The sequence below is a fragment of the Fringilla coelebs genome, assembly GCF_963513975.1.
Source record: "Fringilla coelebs genome assembly, chromosome: 18".
NCBI classification, from domain to species: Eukaryota; Metazoa; Chordata; class Aves; order Passeriformes; family Fringillidae; genus Fringilla; species Fringilla coelebs.
The window spans coordinates 13,591,971-13,611,812 of record NC_140044.1 but is presented as its reverse complement, the minus strand read 5'-3'; the positions used below and the strand labels follow the sequence as shown (position 1 = coordinate 13,611,812).

The 19,842-nt window shown below is 39.7% G+C and overlaps 1 protein-coding gene across 4 annotated transcripts in view; it reads left to right on the top strand.

The window, feature by feature from the left end:
- Positions 1-18,725, top strand: part of ITCH (itchy E3 ubiquitin protein ligase) — a 58,367-nt gene extending 39,642 nt beyond the window's left edge. The window contains exons 10-25 of one of the 4 annotated variants that reach the window (XM_084218072.1): positions 140-314; positions 1,843-1,909; positions 3,389-3,473; positions 4,467-4,595; positions 5,237-5,309; positions 6,701-6,772; positions 7,416-7,504; positions 8,145-8,304; positions 8,585-8,718; positions 10,889-11,029; positions 12,763-12,883; positions 13,850-13,954; positions 14,179-14,275; positions 14,642-14,714; positions 15,365-15,504; positions 16,343-18,725. In XM_084218072.1, coding sequence (XP_084074198.1) covers positions 140-314; positions 1,843-1,909; positions 3,389-3,473; positions 4,467-4,595; positions 5,237-5,309; positions 6,701-6,772; positions 7,416-7,504; positions 8,145-8,304; positions 8,585-8,718; positions 10,889-11,029; positions 12,763-12,883; positions 13,850-13,954; positions 14,179-14,275; positions 14,642-14,714; positions 15,365-15,464 — 1,621 coding nt within the window. In that variant the 3' untranslated portion in view covers positions 15,465-15,504; positions 16,343-18,725. Of the gene's footprint in view, positions 1-139; positions 315-1,842; positions 1,910-3,388; positions 3,474-4,466; positions 4,596-5,236; positions 5,310-6,700; positions 6,773-7,415; positions 7,505-8,144; positions 8,305-8,584; positions 8,719-10,888; positions 11,030-12,762; positions 12,884-13,849; positions 13,955-14,178; positions 14,276-14,641; positions 14,715-15,364 lie in introns of all 4 variants that reach the window. The other 3 variants (XM_084218073.1, XM_084218071.1, XM_084218070.1) reach the window with 3 other exon arrangements.
- The last annotated feature ends 1,117 nt before the right edge of the window (positions 18,726-19,842 follow it).

Below are 19,842 nucleotides of genomic sequence, written 5' to 3'. Positions count from 1 at the left end.
TTTTAGCAGAGGGTAGAAGGAGAAAAAAGCTGCTGATGAGCCCATGCTTTCTGTTCCCTTCCACCACATTGGCCTCCAAGTGCCTCTGAGCCTTGAATTGCCAGCTGTTGACAGCTGTGGCTTGTCTTTTTCCCCGAAGCTGGGAGCGCCGCGTTGACAACATGGGCAGGATTTACTACGTTGACCACTTCACCAGAACGACGACGTGGCAGCGCCCGACGCTGGAGTCCGTCCGCAACTACGAGCAGTGGCAGCTCCAGCGCAGCCAGCTCCAGGGAGCCATGCAGCAGTTCAACCAGAGGTTCATCTATGGGGTAAGGAGTACTGGGTGGCTGAGGTTAGGGTGGTTTTGGGGTTTGGGCATGCCTGTGGGTGACCTTTCCCCATAAAGGCAGCAGATTCTGTTATGGTTTATGATAATTTATCTCTGTGTGTAGCAGGGAGGGCTCGTTGTAATGTTAGTTCATCTCCTTCCAGTCAGCACATGAGGTTTAGTTGTCACCTCAGTATAGGGCTTCTTGGATAAAACTTATGTACAATATTGATAAAGCTTTTGGCTCAAAACAAACTAGGGTTTAGTAATGTCCTGGTTTGGAAAGCCAGGTGCCTGCTAAAGGAGACAGGAGCCTCCCCTGAAATGGAGAATGGAAACCCTCCCCACCCCTCCCAATTGCTATGAATTTTAAATAAGGGGCTCTCAGGCAAAAAATATGGGAGCAGGAAATAACAGTTCTTTAATAGGGAAGGGAAAAAAAAAGGATAAAATAAAACAATGCAATACACTAGAACAACACTGACAGAGTCAGAACTCAACCTGACACCCTGTGGGTCAGGGTGTTGGTAGCAGTCCAGTTGGAAAAGGAGCTGCAGTCCTCCTGGAGAGTCAGGTATGGTTCTGTTGGAGCAGGGGGGTCCTGTAGGAAAGGGGTGTATTCTTCCTCTGCAGATCCATGGGAGTAGAAGCAGCTGCTGTTCCTCTGGGGAGTCCAGTGGAGAAAAGCCGTGCTGGTGTGTCAGAATCTTCCCAGTTATATCTGGGTAGGAATGCTTGGCTCCTCCCTCTGGGCGGAGCATCTCACAATGGGATGTTATAGTTCTTATCAGTCATGTGGTGACATTCAATAGCCCCTTATCAGCAGATGTCCCCCTGTTGATTATGATCACTCAGGAAGAGAGATAAGGAGAATTGCCCACTTGACACCAGACAACTGTCAAACAGATGGCAATAGAATGCATCTTGCCTTGAAATCTGGAACAAGTAATAAGCTGGGTTATTTGTATTTTATCTTGTATTACCCTGGCCAAACACACGGGAGGTAAGCAATGCATTTCTGCCCTGGGTAAAATAAATTATGCACAATGAATGTTAGGAGAGCAGGGAAATTGAAAATAATCCTTCCAACATTTTTACTCCATTATTTGTCTCTGACGAATAGCAGACATTAGATCACTCAGGCTACTCATGCTCATCAAGAATGATGGAGGTTCTGATTTGCTGTACGTGTGAGAATAAAATGGAGCCTGTAAGTGGTGGTAGGGAGAACTGTACTGAGTGCAGGAATGAAGCTTCTGATTGCTTTGGGTGCTACTGTACTAATTTCCTCCTGCCTAGGCAGGGGTACTAAACAAAGAATAATTATTTCTTGGCCCTGTAGTTAATTAAGCATGCCAAGGTCAGTAAAAGGGGCCTTCTCTGTGGAGAAAAAGAAAGAGTTGGCATCTTTGCTTATGTATAACATGAACAAAAATGCATTTACTTCAATAATTCAGGATGGCTATGGTAGAACATCTGGAAAGCAAATGACTAGTCATTAATGCCTCATTTGTTTGTGTGACTTGCAGAACCAGGATTTTTCATCCACACAGAACAAAGAGTTTGATCCTCTTGGCCCTCTGCCACATGGATGGGGTAAGACTAACTTGAATGTGTTTTGTAATACAATGTAATTAAACATTAAAGCATACTTCTGCCAAATTATTTGTCAGCTGGTCTAAGCTAGTTTTTGAAAATTAACATCTACCTTTAAAATATTTTAAAATCAGATCTAATCAAATGTGCTATTAGAACAGAATCCTGACTAGGCTATGCCATTTCAAAGTGGTTTAGAAACTATAAGTGTTCTGGTTTACTCCACTGGTAGCAAGTGTAATAGTTGCTTTAACACTGTCATCCTTTTGAGACTTTTTCATTCCCCCCCCACCATCCTGTTCTTACTAAATCAGGCTCCAAATCCTCTCTAAATCAAACTGCTAAATTCTCTCTCCAAGACACCTCTTGAAGGGTTTTGTTGGTCTGAAAATGTTTTTTATAGTGACAACTAACTGTTTCTTGATTTGGCCCTGTCCCTGGAATAAATTTATTCTTGTACTTTACAGGGTTGAGAATTTACAATTAATACAAATTTTGGCATGGTGTAACAAAAAATAGAAGTGTAAAACTGCTTTCTGGTGTGACTATCAAGCAGATATAAAAATTCAAGTTTTATGATATGTAGGCAAGGCTCTCAGAATTCTCTTGTGGAATTTGGAGCAAGTAATTACTTGGCAGAGTTGGACCTGAGTTTTTGGGTTCATCTGCTTTTCAAACAGAACTATTTGGATTTTTAGTCCTGGTATTGCTGCAACTTCATGCCATGAAACTGTCGTTCCCCACCCTTGTGCTTAGGTACATTACATATAACACTTCACAGAAAGGTGTTTAGGCTGGCAGTGTCCAGGAAATGGCAAACTGAGTCTCCACACTGTGTGGAATTCTGCTGTCAGGCTCATAGGCAAATGCCTACTTACAGACTTCTCTTGGAAACTGAAGCTTTTGAGCTGTGGTAGTCAGATTTTGCTCCATTTTTGTAATTTGTTTCTCTTGCAACACTAAAAATGGTATGAAGAGCTGCAAAATGGTACAGAGGAGCAAGCCAGGGCATTTCTCATAGGCCCTGTTAGGTCAGTGTATGCCCATGATTCATCTGAGAGAAAATATAAATGGGTTTTCTTGGAAACTGCATTGACTGTGTTTTATTCCCTGCTATAATTTGAACTTGAAGCCCCCTTGTACATTCTTGATATTCTGTATATATCTGTTCCCTCCTCTGTGTTTGCTTTCTGTATTGCTTGTCAGGAACTTCACAATATTTGACACAGCTGAAGTTTCCTGTGGACAAAACAGCTCACAGTTTTCACTGTTTCCAATTAATTTCTCCTGCAATTGAAAAATAAATTACATATTAAGGAGTAATGTCAATGAAAGTGAAAATATGTTGGGTCAGAGGAGATACAGGGAAACCTGAGAGCAGGAGAGGTTGGGTCTGGTGATGGATATCGTATATTTGTTGTAGTTTCAGCAATTTATTAAAGAGGGAATTGAATTTGTTCTCCTTTTACATCTTTTCAGAAAAGAGAACTGACAGCAATGGCAGAGTGTATTTTGTCAATCACAACACACGAATTACTCAGTGGGAAGACCCCAGGAGTCAGGGGTAAGAAATCATTTGAAGCTGCATGTATGGTGAAAATGTAAATTAAAATGTAGCCAAGTAAGTGAGACTAGAGTGAGCCAGGAATTGCTGCCCACAGGTGAGGCATGGATTATGCTATGCAGACATCAGAAAGCTCAATAAAAAGTTGAGATATTGGCCAAAATGGAAACTGTTGCAATATTACTGTGTCATCCTACAATTTCCAGGAAAGCCTTGGTCAATAGTAAGCAATAAATTCATTCCCCAGTAGAAAAGCTTCTGCTTTTTATAAGTAATCAATTACATTTGTCTAAACACTTGTGTCATTAAAGGAAGAAAAGATTTCCTTTGTAGGATGATGGGAAGGGGGGGACAGCCAAGGCTGTGTGAGAGGGGTCACAGCTGTAGCCACTCACTTCTGCAGCAGCCAGCTATGGAGAGCTGTTTGGGCTGCACAGTCAGGACATGGTATTTATGGAGGGGAGCCCTTCACAGTGCCACTACTCAGGTCTTGCAGATATTCTGAGATCTACTTTTGTGTATAGCAAAACTGATTGGAAACTGGCAAACAATTCTGCATGATCTGTATTTGCATTTTCTTTCATTTTTGTCATTCTGAAACATTTTTGGCTGCTGTGATTATGCATGAGGTACCAAAAGCTGCTTATTAAAATTATATCAGTTTTTGAGTAAAAACCTCATAGTTAGAACATAAAATTCTATTTTTTGTGAAGGAAACAATAAACCTTGCTTACACTTTTCACTTAAAGTTTTTTCTTGCCTTTATTTAAGGTATTGCAAGCAAATGAGCTAATGTTTACTTCACCAGTCCTTTTGATCTAATTGAGAGCTGACTGCAAATTTTGGGGGGGGGGAGCAAAAATAAATCCAAACAGAAACCATCTCAATCTGTAGACTTCCTAGATTTCCCAAGATGCTTACTGTCTCAGGTATTACTCAATTGCCATAATGGGGTCAGTTCATCAGTTAACATGTACTTTCTTGTATCCATAGTCAGTTAAATGAGAAGCCCTTGCCAGAGGGTTGGGAAATGCGATTTACTGTGGATGGAATTCCCTATTTTGTGGATCACAACAGAAGAACCACGACATACATAGATCCCCGCACGGGCAAGTCTGCTCTGTAAGTCTTCTTAACATTTTACTAAGGTTTCAAAAGTCAAGTTTAGCACACATCATTTTTGAAATATTTATTTTTTTTCCTCTTACTATGTTATTAGGCAGGAAGGTTTACATGGAGCAGTGCTTTTTAAATTACCTGGGATTTTTCATTCACTGGAAGTCCCTGAAGAAGGCAGAGTTCTGAACACTGCAGAATCCTTCTTGCCACGTAGTGTGTGAGATTTGAGAGTAACGGAGGAGCTGCATCTGTCCTGTTAATGACCAAATCCCTTCCTTAGAGTTTCTAGTCTCTCTCTTTAAAAGAGATCCAACCCTTTCTTTTTCTGATTTTTTTTAGGAACTAGAATGAAGTTGAAACCAGAATTTACCTCCCAAATTAATTGAATGTTGTCCCTTCTTTGTTAGCATATTTTTTTACAGTTAATGTTCAGGTAGTGTTTTAAATGTACTGTTAAGCATTCCACAGTTTACAAAGGAAGATTTTTCTTTTTAGTTTAAGAACAATAAATTACACCCCAAAATCAAAAAATGTGACTAAATAGCCAGCTAGACCATACAGCTGTATAACTAACATATCTGCAGGCTTTTACTTCAGTTACAAAAACACTTGGGAATTTATTCTTTTCCTCCTTTTGGTTGCAGAGACAATGGACCCCAGATAGCTTATGTGCGTGATTTCAAGGCCAAGGTCCATTATTTCAGATTCTGGTGTCAGGTATGGATTCATTTTTTTGCAATATTTGCTTGCATTTTTGGTTTTGCTTACATGCTTTCAATGCCTTCTTCAGTGCCTTCCAATAAAGGGAATCAAACTATTCTAAGGTTAAAGGTGAGTTAAATTAGGAGGGATTAAATGCAGGAAATGTATAATCTAATGTAAGCTTTAAAGTGATGTAACTTTTGGCTTTAAAATGTTTTAGAATAAAGGAAAACATCAATTTCTCAGTTTTTTTTAAAGTTATGTATTTTTGAATAGCATTTTCTTGCTGCTGTTAATACAGGAATATATGGAGGCACAGTTTTCTTAGAGTTAATACCACATCTGCTTTCTATATGAATCCCCACTTCTGGCAGAAATGCAGGGCATTTGCAACACAGCAGACATGTCTAAGCACTGAGGGATATGCTGTGGTGCACACAGGATGCTCTAACATAATATCAAATTCCAGTGTGTCAGTCTTGGTCCTCTAAGCTCCTTATATCAAGAGATGAAGTAACTTGATGTTTAGGAAAATGTCTTTGGTTTAAATGTTCCAGGTCACTGAATGATCCTTTAAAAATAGTGGACAGACTAGCCTCGTTTTTGACTTGGAATTTTGTGCAGTATAGCCTGAATATTCAAATTTTTTAATAAATTAATAGAATCACAGAATGGTTTGAGTTGTAAAGGACCTTAAAGATCATCTCATTCCAACCCCCTGCCATGGGCAGGGACACCTTCCACTAGCCCAGGTTGCTCCAAGCCCTGTTCAGCCTGGCCTTGGACACTTCCAGAGATCAAGGGGCAGCCGCAGCTGCTCTGGGCACCCTGTGCCAGGGCCTCCCCACCCTCACAGGTGCTGGGAATTCCTTCCCAATATCCAGTATCCCTCCTAACCCTGCCTCTGGCAGTGGGAAGCTGTTCCCTGTGTCCTGTCCAGGCCTTTGTCAATAGTCTCTCTCCATCTTTCTTGTTGGTCCCTTCAGGTACTGGAAGGCCACAATTAGGTCTCCCTGAAGTTTCTCCAGGCTGAACAATCCCAATTCTTTCAGCCTTTTCTTATTGGAGAGGTTCTTCATGTGTCTCAGCAATTCTGGGGTAGAAAGGCTTCCTCAGCTGGGACATGTTATGGATCTTCATGTTTTCCAGTATCTTGTAGGAGTGCAATATTTAACCTGTTCTGAGCAGCATCTGGAGGTGTGTTCATGTCACTGTAGATAGCAGTATTGGAACCAGTTTATTCTTGGATTAAATTGCAATTCAGATACCTTGATTGCTGAGTTTGTTTTATATTGATTGATGAAATTCAACTGTACTTTATAATATATACAACAAATAGCAGTCCAGACTGAGTAGTGGAAACCTTAAGTGATTGTACCCTTCACATCTAAAAAATTTCCTTTCAGCAACTGGCAATGCCACAGCACATAAAGATCACAGTGAGCAGGAAAACATTATTTGAGGACTCATTTCAGCAGGTACTGTGTTAAAACATGGGAGTAATGGGTATGAAAAGTAGTGTTATTAAATTTATTCTCACATGTCATTTTTGAACCTTTGATATCTTGCTAATGTTACTTTAAGTTAGACTAACAAAACATTAATGTAAGAGTTGGGCTGCATTCACACTTACAAGATCATGCTAATCTGTGTCCTTCTGGCACTGATTTATCTGACAAAGGTGGTTTTGGTTCTTTTTTTCCTCAGAATGATTTAAAATCTGAGTTGATTTTGAGGAGACTGCTGGGGCAGAGCACCCCATTCTCAGGATGTTTTGTGTTGTGCTTATGTTTGTGCATTTTTCCTCACAATGTGTTGTACTAGCATGGTCTACATACAAACGACATATTAAGTTGATCTTGGTCTGGTTGTCTTGAAATGAGTAATTTTTTAAAGAAAAACAAAAATTATTAATTCTATTTACATTATTAGGAGTGAAATTCTTACTAATCTCTGTAGATCTAACATTAAAATATTAAGGTTTTGTTAAGGTCTCTAGACCCTGATTAAAATTCTTCCAAATTATTAAATGCTCTAGTGCTTGTTAGAAAATAGCAATAATTCTAGCCACTGCTTATATCTGTTTGCTTAAAAATAATTGATTGTTTTTCTTCCACTAAGATAATGAGCTTCAGCCCTCAGGATCTCCGGAGACGTTTATGGGTTATTTTCCCTGGTGAAGAAGGTTTAGATTATGGAGGTGTGGCAAGGTAAACTACACTGAAATGGCAGATAATAACTTGTTCTGCTAGTGGTGATGTGAAGGCTTCCCCAAAGTACTTAACTGCAGTGCTTTCACAGGAGGAGTGAAGTTTATTCCTTAGCTGGGAACATCTGAGGAAAGCAGTTCTGCAAGATGTTTACATGTCTTAAAACAGTGTAAAATGATTTTCAGTTTGCATTAGGAGTTACTTTAATCATCTCCATGTTTAAAGAGGTGCAGTTTACTGAACTAAAGTGACCCTTTGACCCAACTGTTAAAGTCAATGGAGAGTTTATTGAAAAAGTGAACAGAAATCTACATTTACATCCAAAGCCTTGACTGGAATGTAACTGAGACGTGCATATGTTAGTTGGCATTCCCCAGCCCTGGGTGTTTAGATCAGTGGTAGACTTGTAATGTGCTCATTTAGATAAGAGTGGGCTTTATCCAAGCCGCTGACAGTTGGGTATCATTGCAACTTTGCATTTTAGTTTGTAATTTGCTGTAGTTTCCCTTTGGTGTCAGTGTAGGCCAGCTGCTCTCTGGGGAAGGAGGCCCAACAAGGGCCTGAGTCAACGTGAGTTAGTTACAATAATTTCTTCTGTGATTTATTTTGAAATGTGTTTTTATTGTTTGTGTGATTTCAGGGAGTGGTTCTTTCTATTGTCACACGAAGTCTTGAACCCCATGTATTGCCTGTTTGAATATGCAGGGAAAGATAACTACTGCTTACAGATAAACCCAGCCTCTTACATCAACCCAGACCACCTGAAATACTTCAGATTCATTGGGAGGTTCATTGCCATGGTAAGTCCTAAAGCAGGAAGCAGGTCTGCCCTGCAGTTTTCCTGTAAGTACTGTGCCATCAGATGGATAATGAAAAAAAAGCCATTTTTGAGCTGACACTGTCAGGTGTTTTGGCTATAACTCCTGTTGGTATAAGCTACTTCAGCATATTGGCAGTGATGATACTCAGGTTGGTTTAATTCTTTGGCTGTCAGATTTGATGGGCACAGAGAACAGAATGTTGTCATATTAAGTACTGAAGCATCCTTTGCATTATTTTGTCTGTTTTTGTGTTCCTCAGGCTTTGTTCCATGGGAAGTTCATTGACACTGGTTTCTCTCTGCCATTCTATAAACGTATCCTAAACAAGGCAGTAGGACTCAAGGATTTAGAATCTGTTGACCCAGAGTTTTACAACTCTCTCATCTGGGTAAAGTGAGTTTGACTTCATTTTGTTCTTGAAATAGCAATATAATGTTTTTGGTTTTCACTTCTGCCAGGAAGCAGATGTAAATCTATTGCTAACAACCCCACAGAAGAACATATCTAACATTGTAGAGCAGTATAGAATTTTTACTGTGACTTAAGATACACAAAGAATGATTTGTTCGTGCAAAGCCTTTGTGGTTCACTGAATATTCTGTGCAGCCTCTTGTGTTGTGTTTTTATTGGCTATTATTAATTCCAGTTAGACATACAGATGTGGCAGTGTTGAATGTTACAAATAAAATGGCATTCAACTGAGACTTCTCAGATAACTGATTAAAAGAAATCAGGAAATACCCATTTAATGTTTCGCTAGTACTGGTTTAGTTAGAAAACAAAATGTTTAGTGCTACAAGAACATGAAGTTAACAAACATAGTTTATTATTTACTGCCACACAAGTCTTCTCTTAGTCACACTTGCAATTTCACTTCAGGGTTGGTATTGAAGATTTAATGCTTTAAAGAAGTTCTAGCTGCCCTGGTATTTTTTGCCCCAAGCTTAATGATTCCAGACCATTCCTACTTGCAGCCTTCCATGTCTGCATGGTCAGGCACCGCTCTGTCCATGCTCTTGTGGAGTCCTCCTCTTCCACTCTTTTGCAAATTCCTCTCCAGAGACTAGCAAGTAAAAAGGATGTGGAGTTTCTAGACCACAATTATTTTGGAATTATGTATTGCAGATATTTTAAGAAATAATTTTTAAAACCCCTTCAATGTAAAGCATTGTAATTTTGTACTCATTTTGTCATAGGAAGATGCCACATGCTTTAATCTATGGTTGATGTGCACCACTTGTTTCAGTAACACAGATTTTTTTTTCTTTCAGTTAAAAATGTTAACAAATATATTAGAAGAAAAAGAAAGACAAACTGATTAATTTTTTTTTCTTCAGCTATAGTAAAAACAATTTTGCAGACAAGTTAGTCTTGTGGCTAAAGACAAAACATTTCACTAATGAGTCACACTAAGAATAGTTTTAACCATGGTTTTAAACTTCATAGAAGGTGTGAGAATAGATTGGGTTTTGAAATGCAAAACTAAATATAAATCCAAGATTTTCATCTGTAGTGGTGATTCTTGGAAGGTTCATAGTAAATACTGAGGAGCAGAGAAAGCAGCATGAGATGTTTAAGAAATGAGATAGGAATTTGGTTTGGTTTTCAGAATAGTATGTTCTGCACTCCATGGACGTGCTGCTAATGTGCCTTCATTTTAATTCAAAGCAATTTCTGTAGTGATAGAAATCTAGGCTGGAGTGCAGAAAAGGCTTTGCCCCTTTGAAAAATCACTTAAGGATCAGAAAATTGGAGAAAAGGCTTCAGACCTCCAAGGGCTGCAGAGTCCTCTCAGTCCAGACCCAAACTTCAGTGTAGCTGGGTCTGCTTTTCTGTAGTGCTGCTGGAGATACCCCTGAGAAAGGACTGCACATTTACAGGGGGGAAGAGCCATGTCTGTCAGGACAGGCATAATTTTGTTCTTCACCAAAAAGCAAATTTTATAACTTTGCAGGAAGCATTCCTTAGCGCTTGTATCAGGGGGCTGTTTTTCTTGTTCCCACAAGTTTGAGGACTTCACAGATTGGCTGAGTTTGGAAAGGGACTTTCAGAGGTCATCTGCCAAACCTCGGTGCCCAAACTGAGCTAGAGCATGTAGCTTTCATTTTAAACAGGATGGATGATGAAAGAAAATCAGCCTTCCATCTGAAGCCTTCCCTCCTGACCAAAGGTTTCATGCAGTACTGTTTAGTATTTATATTTAGGAAAGATGAAGTTCAGAAGTGCAGTTGCATCATGGGGCTCAGTAAACCACAGCCGTGTTTTCAAGACTGGCATTGCTGTGTTATGGGTCAGGATAAATATCTGGATTTTGCACTTGATTTTGGAGGAAAACCATCATCAAAACCTCTGTATATACAGACAGTTCTTCACTTTCCAAATGCATAAATCAACATATAAACTCCAGGACTTCTGGCAAGGCCATAATTACTGTGTAAGGAACATTTCCTTATCTTGACTGTTTAACTCCATACCTTCTACCTTAAGGTTCTTCATACTCATCTCCTCTGCTGTGTGCAAGTTCTCAACACAGTTATTTAAAACTGTATTTTTTTCCTTCCAGAGAGAATGACATTGAAGAATGTGGCTTGGAAATGTTTTTTTCTGTTGATAAAGAAATACTAGGTGAAATCAAAAGCCACGATTTGAAGCCAAATGGTAGCAACATTCTGGTCACAGAAGAAAATAAAGAAGACTACATCAGGTAAGAATAAGTGAAGACTTTAAAACGCTCTGTCATTTTCTTTCTTTGAGTTCTAGCAACAAAAGACTGTCTGTGTCATCTAAAGCATTGCTGAACAATTGCTGATGCTGGCAACAAGTGGCAAGTGTTTGGATCTCATATTTGAAAGAGGAATATTCATAGAAAAAAGTTTCTGAAATCCACTTTTCTTAAAGATCATGGTTAGAAGAAAGTCCACTTTTTTCCTACAGTTATCTCAGTTTAGCAGAATACCATGGCAAGAATTGTGACTGTCATATACTTAATGAAATGTTACATTTATTCATTACTGTAATTATATTGCTTTATAGCCTGCTGATGTTCTAGCCAGCCATTTCTGGTTTGTGTGGGGTTTTGAGGGGTTGTTTACTCTTAGGGTTTTTTGAGAACATTTTTGGATGTTTTTGTGAAGATTCTTATTTTTCAAAGATATATGGAATTGCTATTAGTTTTATTTGAACTGGTCTTGTAGCTGTAACAGTGTTTTGAATGATATCATGGGTTGTATTGTCATCAAGTAAGGATCATAATTGCAGCACCAAAATGTTTTAAAGCAATAGATTAAGAGTGAAGGAGCCTAAGAGTGATTAAGGAATAAACATGTGAACAGTGACCTGCTTTGTCCTGAAATATCCCCTCCTTCCTCAGTGTGCAGCAGTACAGCAGCTCTGATTTAAGGTGTGAACTTCAACATGAAAGCTTGGAGGATGTGCTTGCAAAAAAAGTTATCACTTTTGATATCACATTGAGGTGTCACATTGCAGGCACAAACTAAACTGAATCACAGAGAATTTTCCTTTTGTTACGATGTGTTCTGTGAAGGCTTTTCCATGGGCAGGGGGAGGAAGTTGGGAGTGGGCTCTGTTTTCTTCGCATGAGAAATCAGCAGACATTTCAGTGATTCACAAAAGAGGTGGTGTTTGCACCAGAAACATACTGGCATTTATTTGGCAGGAGGGAGGATCTGCAGAAAATCATTCTTCTCTAGTTCCTAGGAACCCAGGGAGAGCTCGGTTTACAGTTTCATTCAGGTTCTTTTGCCTTACTCCAAGTCCTGCTTTAAGTCCCCCAAGTTTCTAGGACTGAAATGAGAAATAGCCACCTCTCCTTTAGACTCCAGTGCTCCTGACAGGTTAGGCTTGAATTCAGCATAATATCTGCTTCTCCCTGGGTTCAGGTTCTCCGGGTCTCCTGCCTGCTTTTCACCCTTTTATTAATGGAGAGTGGAGTTTCTGCCACAGAGCAAAGTTTCATGATTAACAGAAACAAATATGGAACTTTCCAAATGGACATAGTCACTGCTTGGTAAGCTGGCAGTCCTGCTGCTCTTCACCAGTACAACTTGACTTGTTTTTTACCTTGTCATGGATAACAACTGAGATTTCTGGGGAGAATTTCAGACAAAATCTTCAAACACCTCAGGACTGCTGTGCTCTTATTAATGTAATCAGTGAAGAGATGCTGCCTCCTCTTTGAGTCCAAAATATTTCTGTAGCAGGACAGTTGAACACTTAGGGTAATTTAGAGAAAAAATGCAGTCATTTGCAAAGAGTAAAGGCTGCTGATAAAATTATATGGTGCTCTATCCCCAGAACTTTCCAGACTTTCCATGTTTTTTTTTTAACTTAGCTTACAGTTCATCTCAAAATAGGTAAAGATGTGGACTTGGGTTAGCATGAGCCATTTAAATGATCTTGGTGTGTCTTCTTTTCCAGGCTAGTGGCAGAATGGAGACTGTCCCGAGGTGTTGAGGAGCAGACACAGGCTTTCTTTGAAGGCTTCAATGAAATACTGCCACAACAGTATTTACAGTATTTTGATGCAAAGGAACTGGAGGTAAAGGATTGCTTGGCTATTGATGGATCCAGGTCATTACACATAAAATAAACTCTAGTCAGTACATCAGAAGAGCAGACCTCACTGAGGCTGACAAGTCTATTTTATAGGGAATATGGGGGAAACTTCATGGAATAGTATTAGATTAATGTGTTTTCCTTAACTTTCCTCTTTGCAGCCAACTTAGATGTTTCTAAATGCCAAGATTCTGTCAGCAGAAATTTCTTACTTTGTTTTTGTGATTCTTTGATTTGCCTGTGTTCAAAGAATGAGTAACTTGACAGAATGAGAGATAAAGCCAGATATGCAATGGATGGTTGCATAAAGATTGGGCCAAGTTCTTGGTTTGGGTTTGATCTCTCAAAATTACTCTTTCTGAATCATCTGTTCTGTTTGAAAAGTAAAACCATCAAAACAAAACATCCCATCCCTAGTGAAGAATTGTATGGCTGGGCAAAGATAAACTGGCTTGAATGTCTACATAGAACCCCAGAATGGTTTGGATTGGGATCTTAAATAATCTTGTTCCAGCCCCCTTCCATATGCAGAGACACCTTCCACTAGCCCAGCTTGCTCCAAGCCCTGTCCAGCCTGGCCTTGGACACATCCAGGGATCCAGGGCCAGCCCCAGCTGCTCTGGCCACCCTGTGCCAGGGCCTGCCCACCCTCACAGGGGAGAATTTATTCCTAAAATTGCAAATTATTACTCCATTTTTCACAACAGAGATGCTCTCTAATTTGTGACCTCTCCAAATACACTTCATGAACCAGTCTTTGAACCACTTCATAATCAGTCTTAGTTTATAGAAGTTTTGGATGAAGTTTAAAATTAAAACCAAGTGCACTATTTTTGCAGGTGCTGCTAAGTGGGGGTCCAGTTGTTTTCTTTTCTCCTTATGTGCAAGGCCACTGAAGGAAAGTAGAAATTTTTACTCCTCTGCTTATTTCCCTTTTTCTGCCCCAAAGGTGCTTCTCTGTGGAATGCAAGAAATTGACCTGAATGACTGGCAGAGACACACCATCTACAGGCACTACACCAGGACCAGCAGGCAGATTGTGTGGTTCTGGCAGGTTTGCAGATTTTGCTTTATTCTCAGACCAGCAGAAGTTACAGAGCACAGCTCATTGAACAGTGGTAGAACACTGAGCACACCTGCCGAGTGCAGATAGAAACTGTTACTGCTAACCCAGCTGTTCCCAACAGCCACATTACTGTTCATCTGTGGATGGTGATGATGTAAAAATCTGAAGATTGAATCTATCCCTAAATGTTTATTTCAATTACTGTTTTTCAGTTTGTGAAAGAAATAGATAATGAGAAGAGGATGAGACTCTTGCAGTTTGTGACTGGAACATGCAGATTGCCAGTGGGAGGATTTGCTGACCTCATGGGTATGTACTAATAACCCTTCTAATGCAAGAGATACACTTCTAAAAAGATCCTAATTATATATTTATGGCATTTTTAATGAGTTTTCTACTAAATGCTGTTTTGTAAGCCATGCATATACTTGAGCTGTGATGGAAAAAGATGGAAGGAATGTTTACACCTATTTATTACGCTTTAAAATCACTTCAGATTGATGCATTTCTCCACATGCATACTTTGATCCAGGCAGAGCTATAGAGTGAGACAAATGTCTCTTCTCTGTGCAAATAATGGTAATCCTGTCTTTATTTAAGCCTTGCATGATTCAGGTGTGTTACAGTGATAGAAAGGTAGCTGGACTATGCCTTGTCTATTGGAATTTGTTACAGGGAGCAATGGACCCCAAAAATTCTGTATCGAAAAAGTTGGAAAGGAAAACTGGTTACCCAGAAGTCATACCTGGTGAGTACATAACAAATCAGAATATTGCTATTGCTCTGGTTTTGGTGACCACAGTCTGCTGTGACATTTTAGTGAATGGGTAATATGCTGAGATGGCTGAGACTGTGAAAGCAAACACAAATTACACCAATGAACTATGTTGTTGAATGATAGCTGAACTTCTGAAAAGCACTTGTGGCATGGAATAGATTCCATTGGGAGTTCCATGGATTTGTGTAATATATTACTGAACAATTAAAGTCATTACCAGTAGTGTCTAACAAGGTTGGGAGTATCTTTTGTTATCACTGCACTCCTTAGTAAAATAGCCACATTCGCACACTTCCAGAGAAAAGGTTTCTTCTACTCTTTTCTTCAGGTAGGCAAAACCACACAAATTGAAAATTTTGTGTCTGAATGATGACTCTAATTAACCACCTAGAGGTTGTTTTTCCTCCTACTAGAAAAAGTTAATGAAAACTATTACTGTATCAGCACTTGAATACTAACCTCTGCCCTCAGAAATACATATATCAGTAGTCAGCTTTTCTCAGGGTATAAGTCCTTGTATCCATCTCCACAGCAAAAATTCTAATCACCCATATTCATAATGGATTTTTTGTTCCTATTGAATTCTTCCTCAATACATTTTATTTTTTTTTATTTTGCAGTTTCAATCGCTTAGACCTTCCACCATATAAAAATTATGAGCAGTTGAAGGAAAAGCTGTTATTTGCAATTGAAGAAACAGAAGGATTTGGGCAAGAGTAGCTGAAATTTGCACCTTGAAGAATGTGAAACCCAACACGATGTATGTGCTTCACTTCTTCTGCTTGTTGCACACTTCATTGTAAAGTAGACATGACTTGGATTTATTTAACAGTACTAATGTGTAAATAAATGGATGTTATCCTGAGGTTATCCACCTTAACTCTGGATTTCTACTGAGCACTTTCAGAAATCAAATGCGCAATCCGATGTGGCTACAAGTGACTAATGACCGAAGTAGAGGTTTAATACAGCTTTGGGCTCTGCTTTGTTTTACCATTCATTAATTAGAATGTGTCCTTAATGACTGACAGATTTTTAACAGTAGTTTTGTCTTTCCTTTTTAGTAGCATTTTTGCTACTGATGCACTGGGAAGTTCATTGGTAGCTGCAATGCTGCAGCAGCATCCTAAGCCTCCTAACAGCAGTGTCAGAGCCGGCCTGGATCCACCTCTGTGCCATGAGCCGCTCCAACCCTTAAGCTCCTTTTTCTAACTCAAGTGTGGCCAGACTGTTTTTCCTTGCCTGGAGTCTGCTCACGTGCCAGCTGGACTGAAGCTGCTGTTAAGGGGATGTCAAACCACGGCACAAATCCAGGGCATAGCTTCGCTTTGGTTTATCCCAATCCTGCTCCTGTCAGCAAAAGAGACACCTGCCCAGAGTTGTTGGAACACTGCTCTGTGCCCTCTGAAGGGTTCTGAGCTTTTGCTGTGTGACATGTTTTAACTTTGAAATCAATATTAACACTGTGGTACTTCATTTGTTTTGCAAAAGACAAGGCCAGCTGGGATTGCACTGACTGCATTGAGGTTCCTGTTTGCAGGCTGTTTGTCAGCAGTGTTCATGGACATTACCCTCAGTGTTTTTCCTACATCTTGCAGTCAGTTTGCTCCGAAGAGTTCGCATGGCTCTCAGGAAGAAGCACAAAACAACTGGATTGAAAAAATGATCCTACTCATCATTTCTGTGGATGAACTGATGTGTGAGACTGGCTGAGGCCAAGAGGATTAGAAAGTTCAGACACGGATTACAGGTTTTGGGGAGCATTAGTAAATAGTTCTATAAAGTTTGAAACTAAAGCTTTTGGGGAGGTTTCTAAGCTAATTCACCCTAAGCTGCTTACAGCTAGTAACTTTTGTAGCGAGTTCCTGTTGAATTAACATTATTTCCTTTTAGAATCTGTTAATTCTTTTCTGGTTTACAATAACATTTTGCATTTTACTGCTCCTTTAGACTGAATGCACTTTTTGGGTCTGGTCAGCCCTTTCCCTTCCCCGAAGGGAGGAAGTCAGACACCAGTGAAATGAGCTGTAGCCACAGTGAGTGACACTTGAAATAACATGTAGCACATACTAAAGCAAACCTGCAGCTCAGAGCACTGGGGCCTGAGCTGCATTTTAAGACTCTTTCAGATGACAGAGCTTAAACAGGACAATGGGAAAATGCAAAATGGAACATTCAGTCTGGAAGAGAGTATGTCTTTCCTGCTGTCTTGTCCATCTAAACTGCAAGAGGGAAAAACTGATTCAGGCCTAAGAACCACCAAGACACTACAGGTTTTAACTGACTTCACAGGTGTGTGAGGGCTCAGTGATAAATGCTTTGGGAAGGCAGGAGGGGGGGACTTGTCAGGCTTAGTTGAAGGAAGGCCTGGGGAGAGGTGCTGATGATACAGAAATGCCGCTCATTTAAAGTTTCATTGATGGTGAGAATTCACCTTCAGGTGTAACTGGGAGGAGAATTGCCAACTTCCACAGTATTTGGATCTATGATAGTATACAGCTCATGAGGAAAAAAAAAGCCTTATATATATTTTCTGTTTATATTAATTCTTACAGTGAAATGTAGTTATCTAACATATTTACAAGAGAGATTAAATTAAGCAAGATAATGCAAGGTTAAGCTATGAAAAATAGTCTATGTTCTGCATATTGCTTTATGATTCGTGTAGGGAACCTAGAACTGTTGTTCATGTATAAATATCACCCAAAAGGCTGTCAGCCCTATATTTTTAAAATAAAGAGTAGTTATAATTGAAATAGCCTTAGCCCTAGTTCTATAGGGTTTGGCTGTTGAATATTTTTATGGTTGAAATGTTTAGTTCAGGAAAACATACCTGCTTGTATATATTTTTGATGTCCAGGATTCCACTTATTCCATTGTTTCTTTAATTTAAATGGCATGTTTATATGTCTTTTCTGCTGTACCAGGATGGGAGAAAGGGGGCTGGATATTCCAAGCACCAGATATGATTTTAAAATACTGCAAATAAAGAATTCATTGAGGGGGAAAAATAATCAGTGAAGCATCAGATTAGGCCAAATAGAAAAAGTTTAAAGCAACTTTCCAGCATTACATTGACAATATTTCTGAAGGCACAAGTTCAGATTCCTTAGGCATTTGACTTGTGAATCCTAACAAATCTGTTAAATTTTTACAGCATGTTTTGTATAAGTTAAAAGGAATTATACAAGCCACTGGTGCACTTTTCAGTTCTTTCTGGGGACCTGGTGAAGCAATACAGGGATGAGCCCAGAGCAGCTGCTATCCCAGATAACAGGTTTTTGTGGATTGGATTTACAAGTGAGATTTTCAGCAGAGATTAATTAATTTGTCTCCCACTGCTTCAACTGTTTTAGCTACCTGAGCTGCATAAATTCATAGTATGTCACAAATGTACATTCATATGCAACTGTCAGTTGATCCTAATTACCAAGTATTAAAAGAAATTTTGTTTAGAATTTTCCTTCATGAGAATGACGTGAGAAAATTAAATACTGAGAATTAACAAAGCCTTATTGTTACAAGTAGCTCAGGAACTGTTCACTTACTAATGACATGCACAGTAAATACATTCTTTATCTGATCTAGTGTGGAAGTTTGGGGTTTTTTTAATCCAGTTGCTTGTGTTTAAAAAAAAACAACCTTTTTTATCATTTTGAGAAAAATAAAAAATTGTTTGGGGGTTTAGGGGTTTTTGTTGAGTTTTTAAAAAATTTTATTTTATTACATGCTGCACTGGATTTGTAATCTCAACTCTGTTATATTGGTATCTCCAGCCCCCTTTTTTGTGGTGTCTTTTAATTTTCTCCAAGAATCACTGTTTGTGTATATGTGCTCTAGTGAACTCATGTAGAAACTGGGATCAGCAGCACTGGATTGTAAAATACTGTACTGAAATTCATTGTCGATATTTCCTTGCATTGTAATTTCAAATACTCAGGTAACTGTAACAGTATCTCAGTAAGTCAAATACTTTTATAAAACTACTTAAAGAGCTGGTGGTCTGGTCCTTCCTTATTTCTCATGTGTGACAGAATATCCAGGTGGAAATAAATTGTCTGTGTGCTCCTGGGGGCAAGGGTCAGGCTGCCTGCACTTGTCCTTCCACTAGGATTCTTCAGGAGTAATTCTTTCCCAAGACCTCGTCCACCCTGGCACTGGATACTGAAGAGGAGATTTTGGACACAATATGTGGATTTTTAGTGCTTGTGGATGCTGCCCTGAGGAGCCAGTGAGTGCTGTGAGGCTGCTGAGGCCTGAGGGAGATGGGGTGGAGGGAGGTTCTGCAGGAGCCACAGCTGTAACATCCCCCTGCAGCACTGCAGTGGATCCCAACAATGAGGAATGACACTGCACCTGGTTTGGATTGGCAGAATGCCACAAAGGAGGGGGGGAAAGCTCCAGTGAGACCAACCAGCCTTGTAATGTCCCTGATCCTCCTTGGAGGAGGTGGCATTTAGATTCTCCCTGTCATGAGGATCTCTCCTGATGGCCACAAGCCTTCCCAGGTAATTGAGATGGGCTTTGCAGTGAGGTTCCAGTTCCCTCAGTGCTCACAGGGACGTCCCATCGGGTCTTAGGGTCATTGAATACTGGACTCGATGATCTCAAAGGTCTCTTCCAGCCAAAATTAACCCAGTTGATTTTGTGATTCTGTCTCAGGGACTTGATTCCGTCCAGTTTGGTCAAATGGTCCCTAAAGTGGTCATCCTTCCCTGAGGGTGATGTTCCCTGCTGCAGACCTTCCCACTGGGTTCTCCCTCTGCTGACTTTCCCAGCTGTTCCCAGTGACTCAGTTAACTCAGTTTTGTCAGGGGCAGCAAACCCCAAGGATGATTTTCTGTGCCAGGCAAGCACATGCAATAACAACTGCCTTTTTCTGCAGCAGAGAGGTTGGAGTGGAGTCGCTTCCTCCAAGCTTTGAATGGAACCACTTAAAAGCATCCTCATAAACCCAGAATTTGACACTGCTTTGAGCAGCTTTATGTGAATACAGCTACAAGGGTATTTCACTTACATCTGAAGTTTATTTTTAAAAGGCAAAAATTAATCACAATGCAGTGTATGATAAATGTACATCTCAGTTGCACCTTTTTTG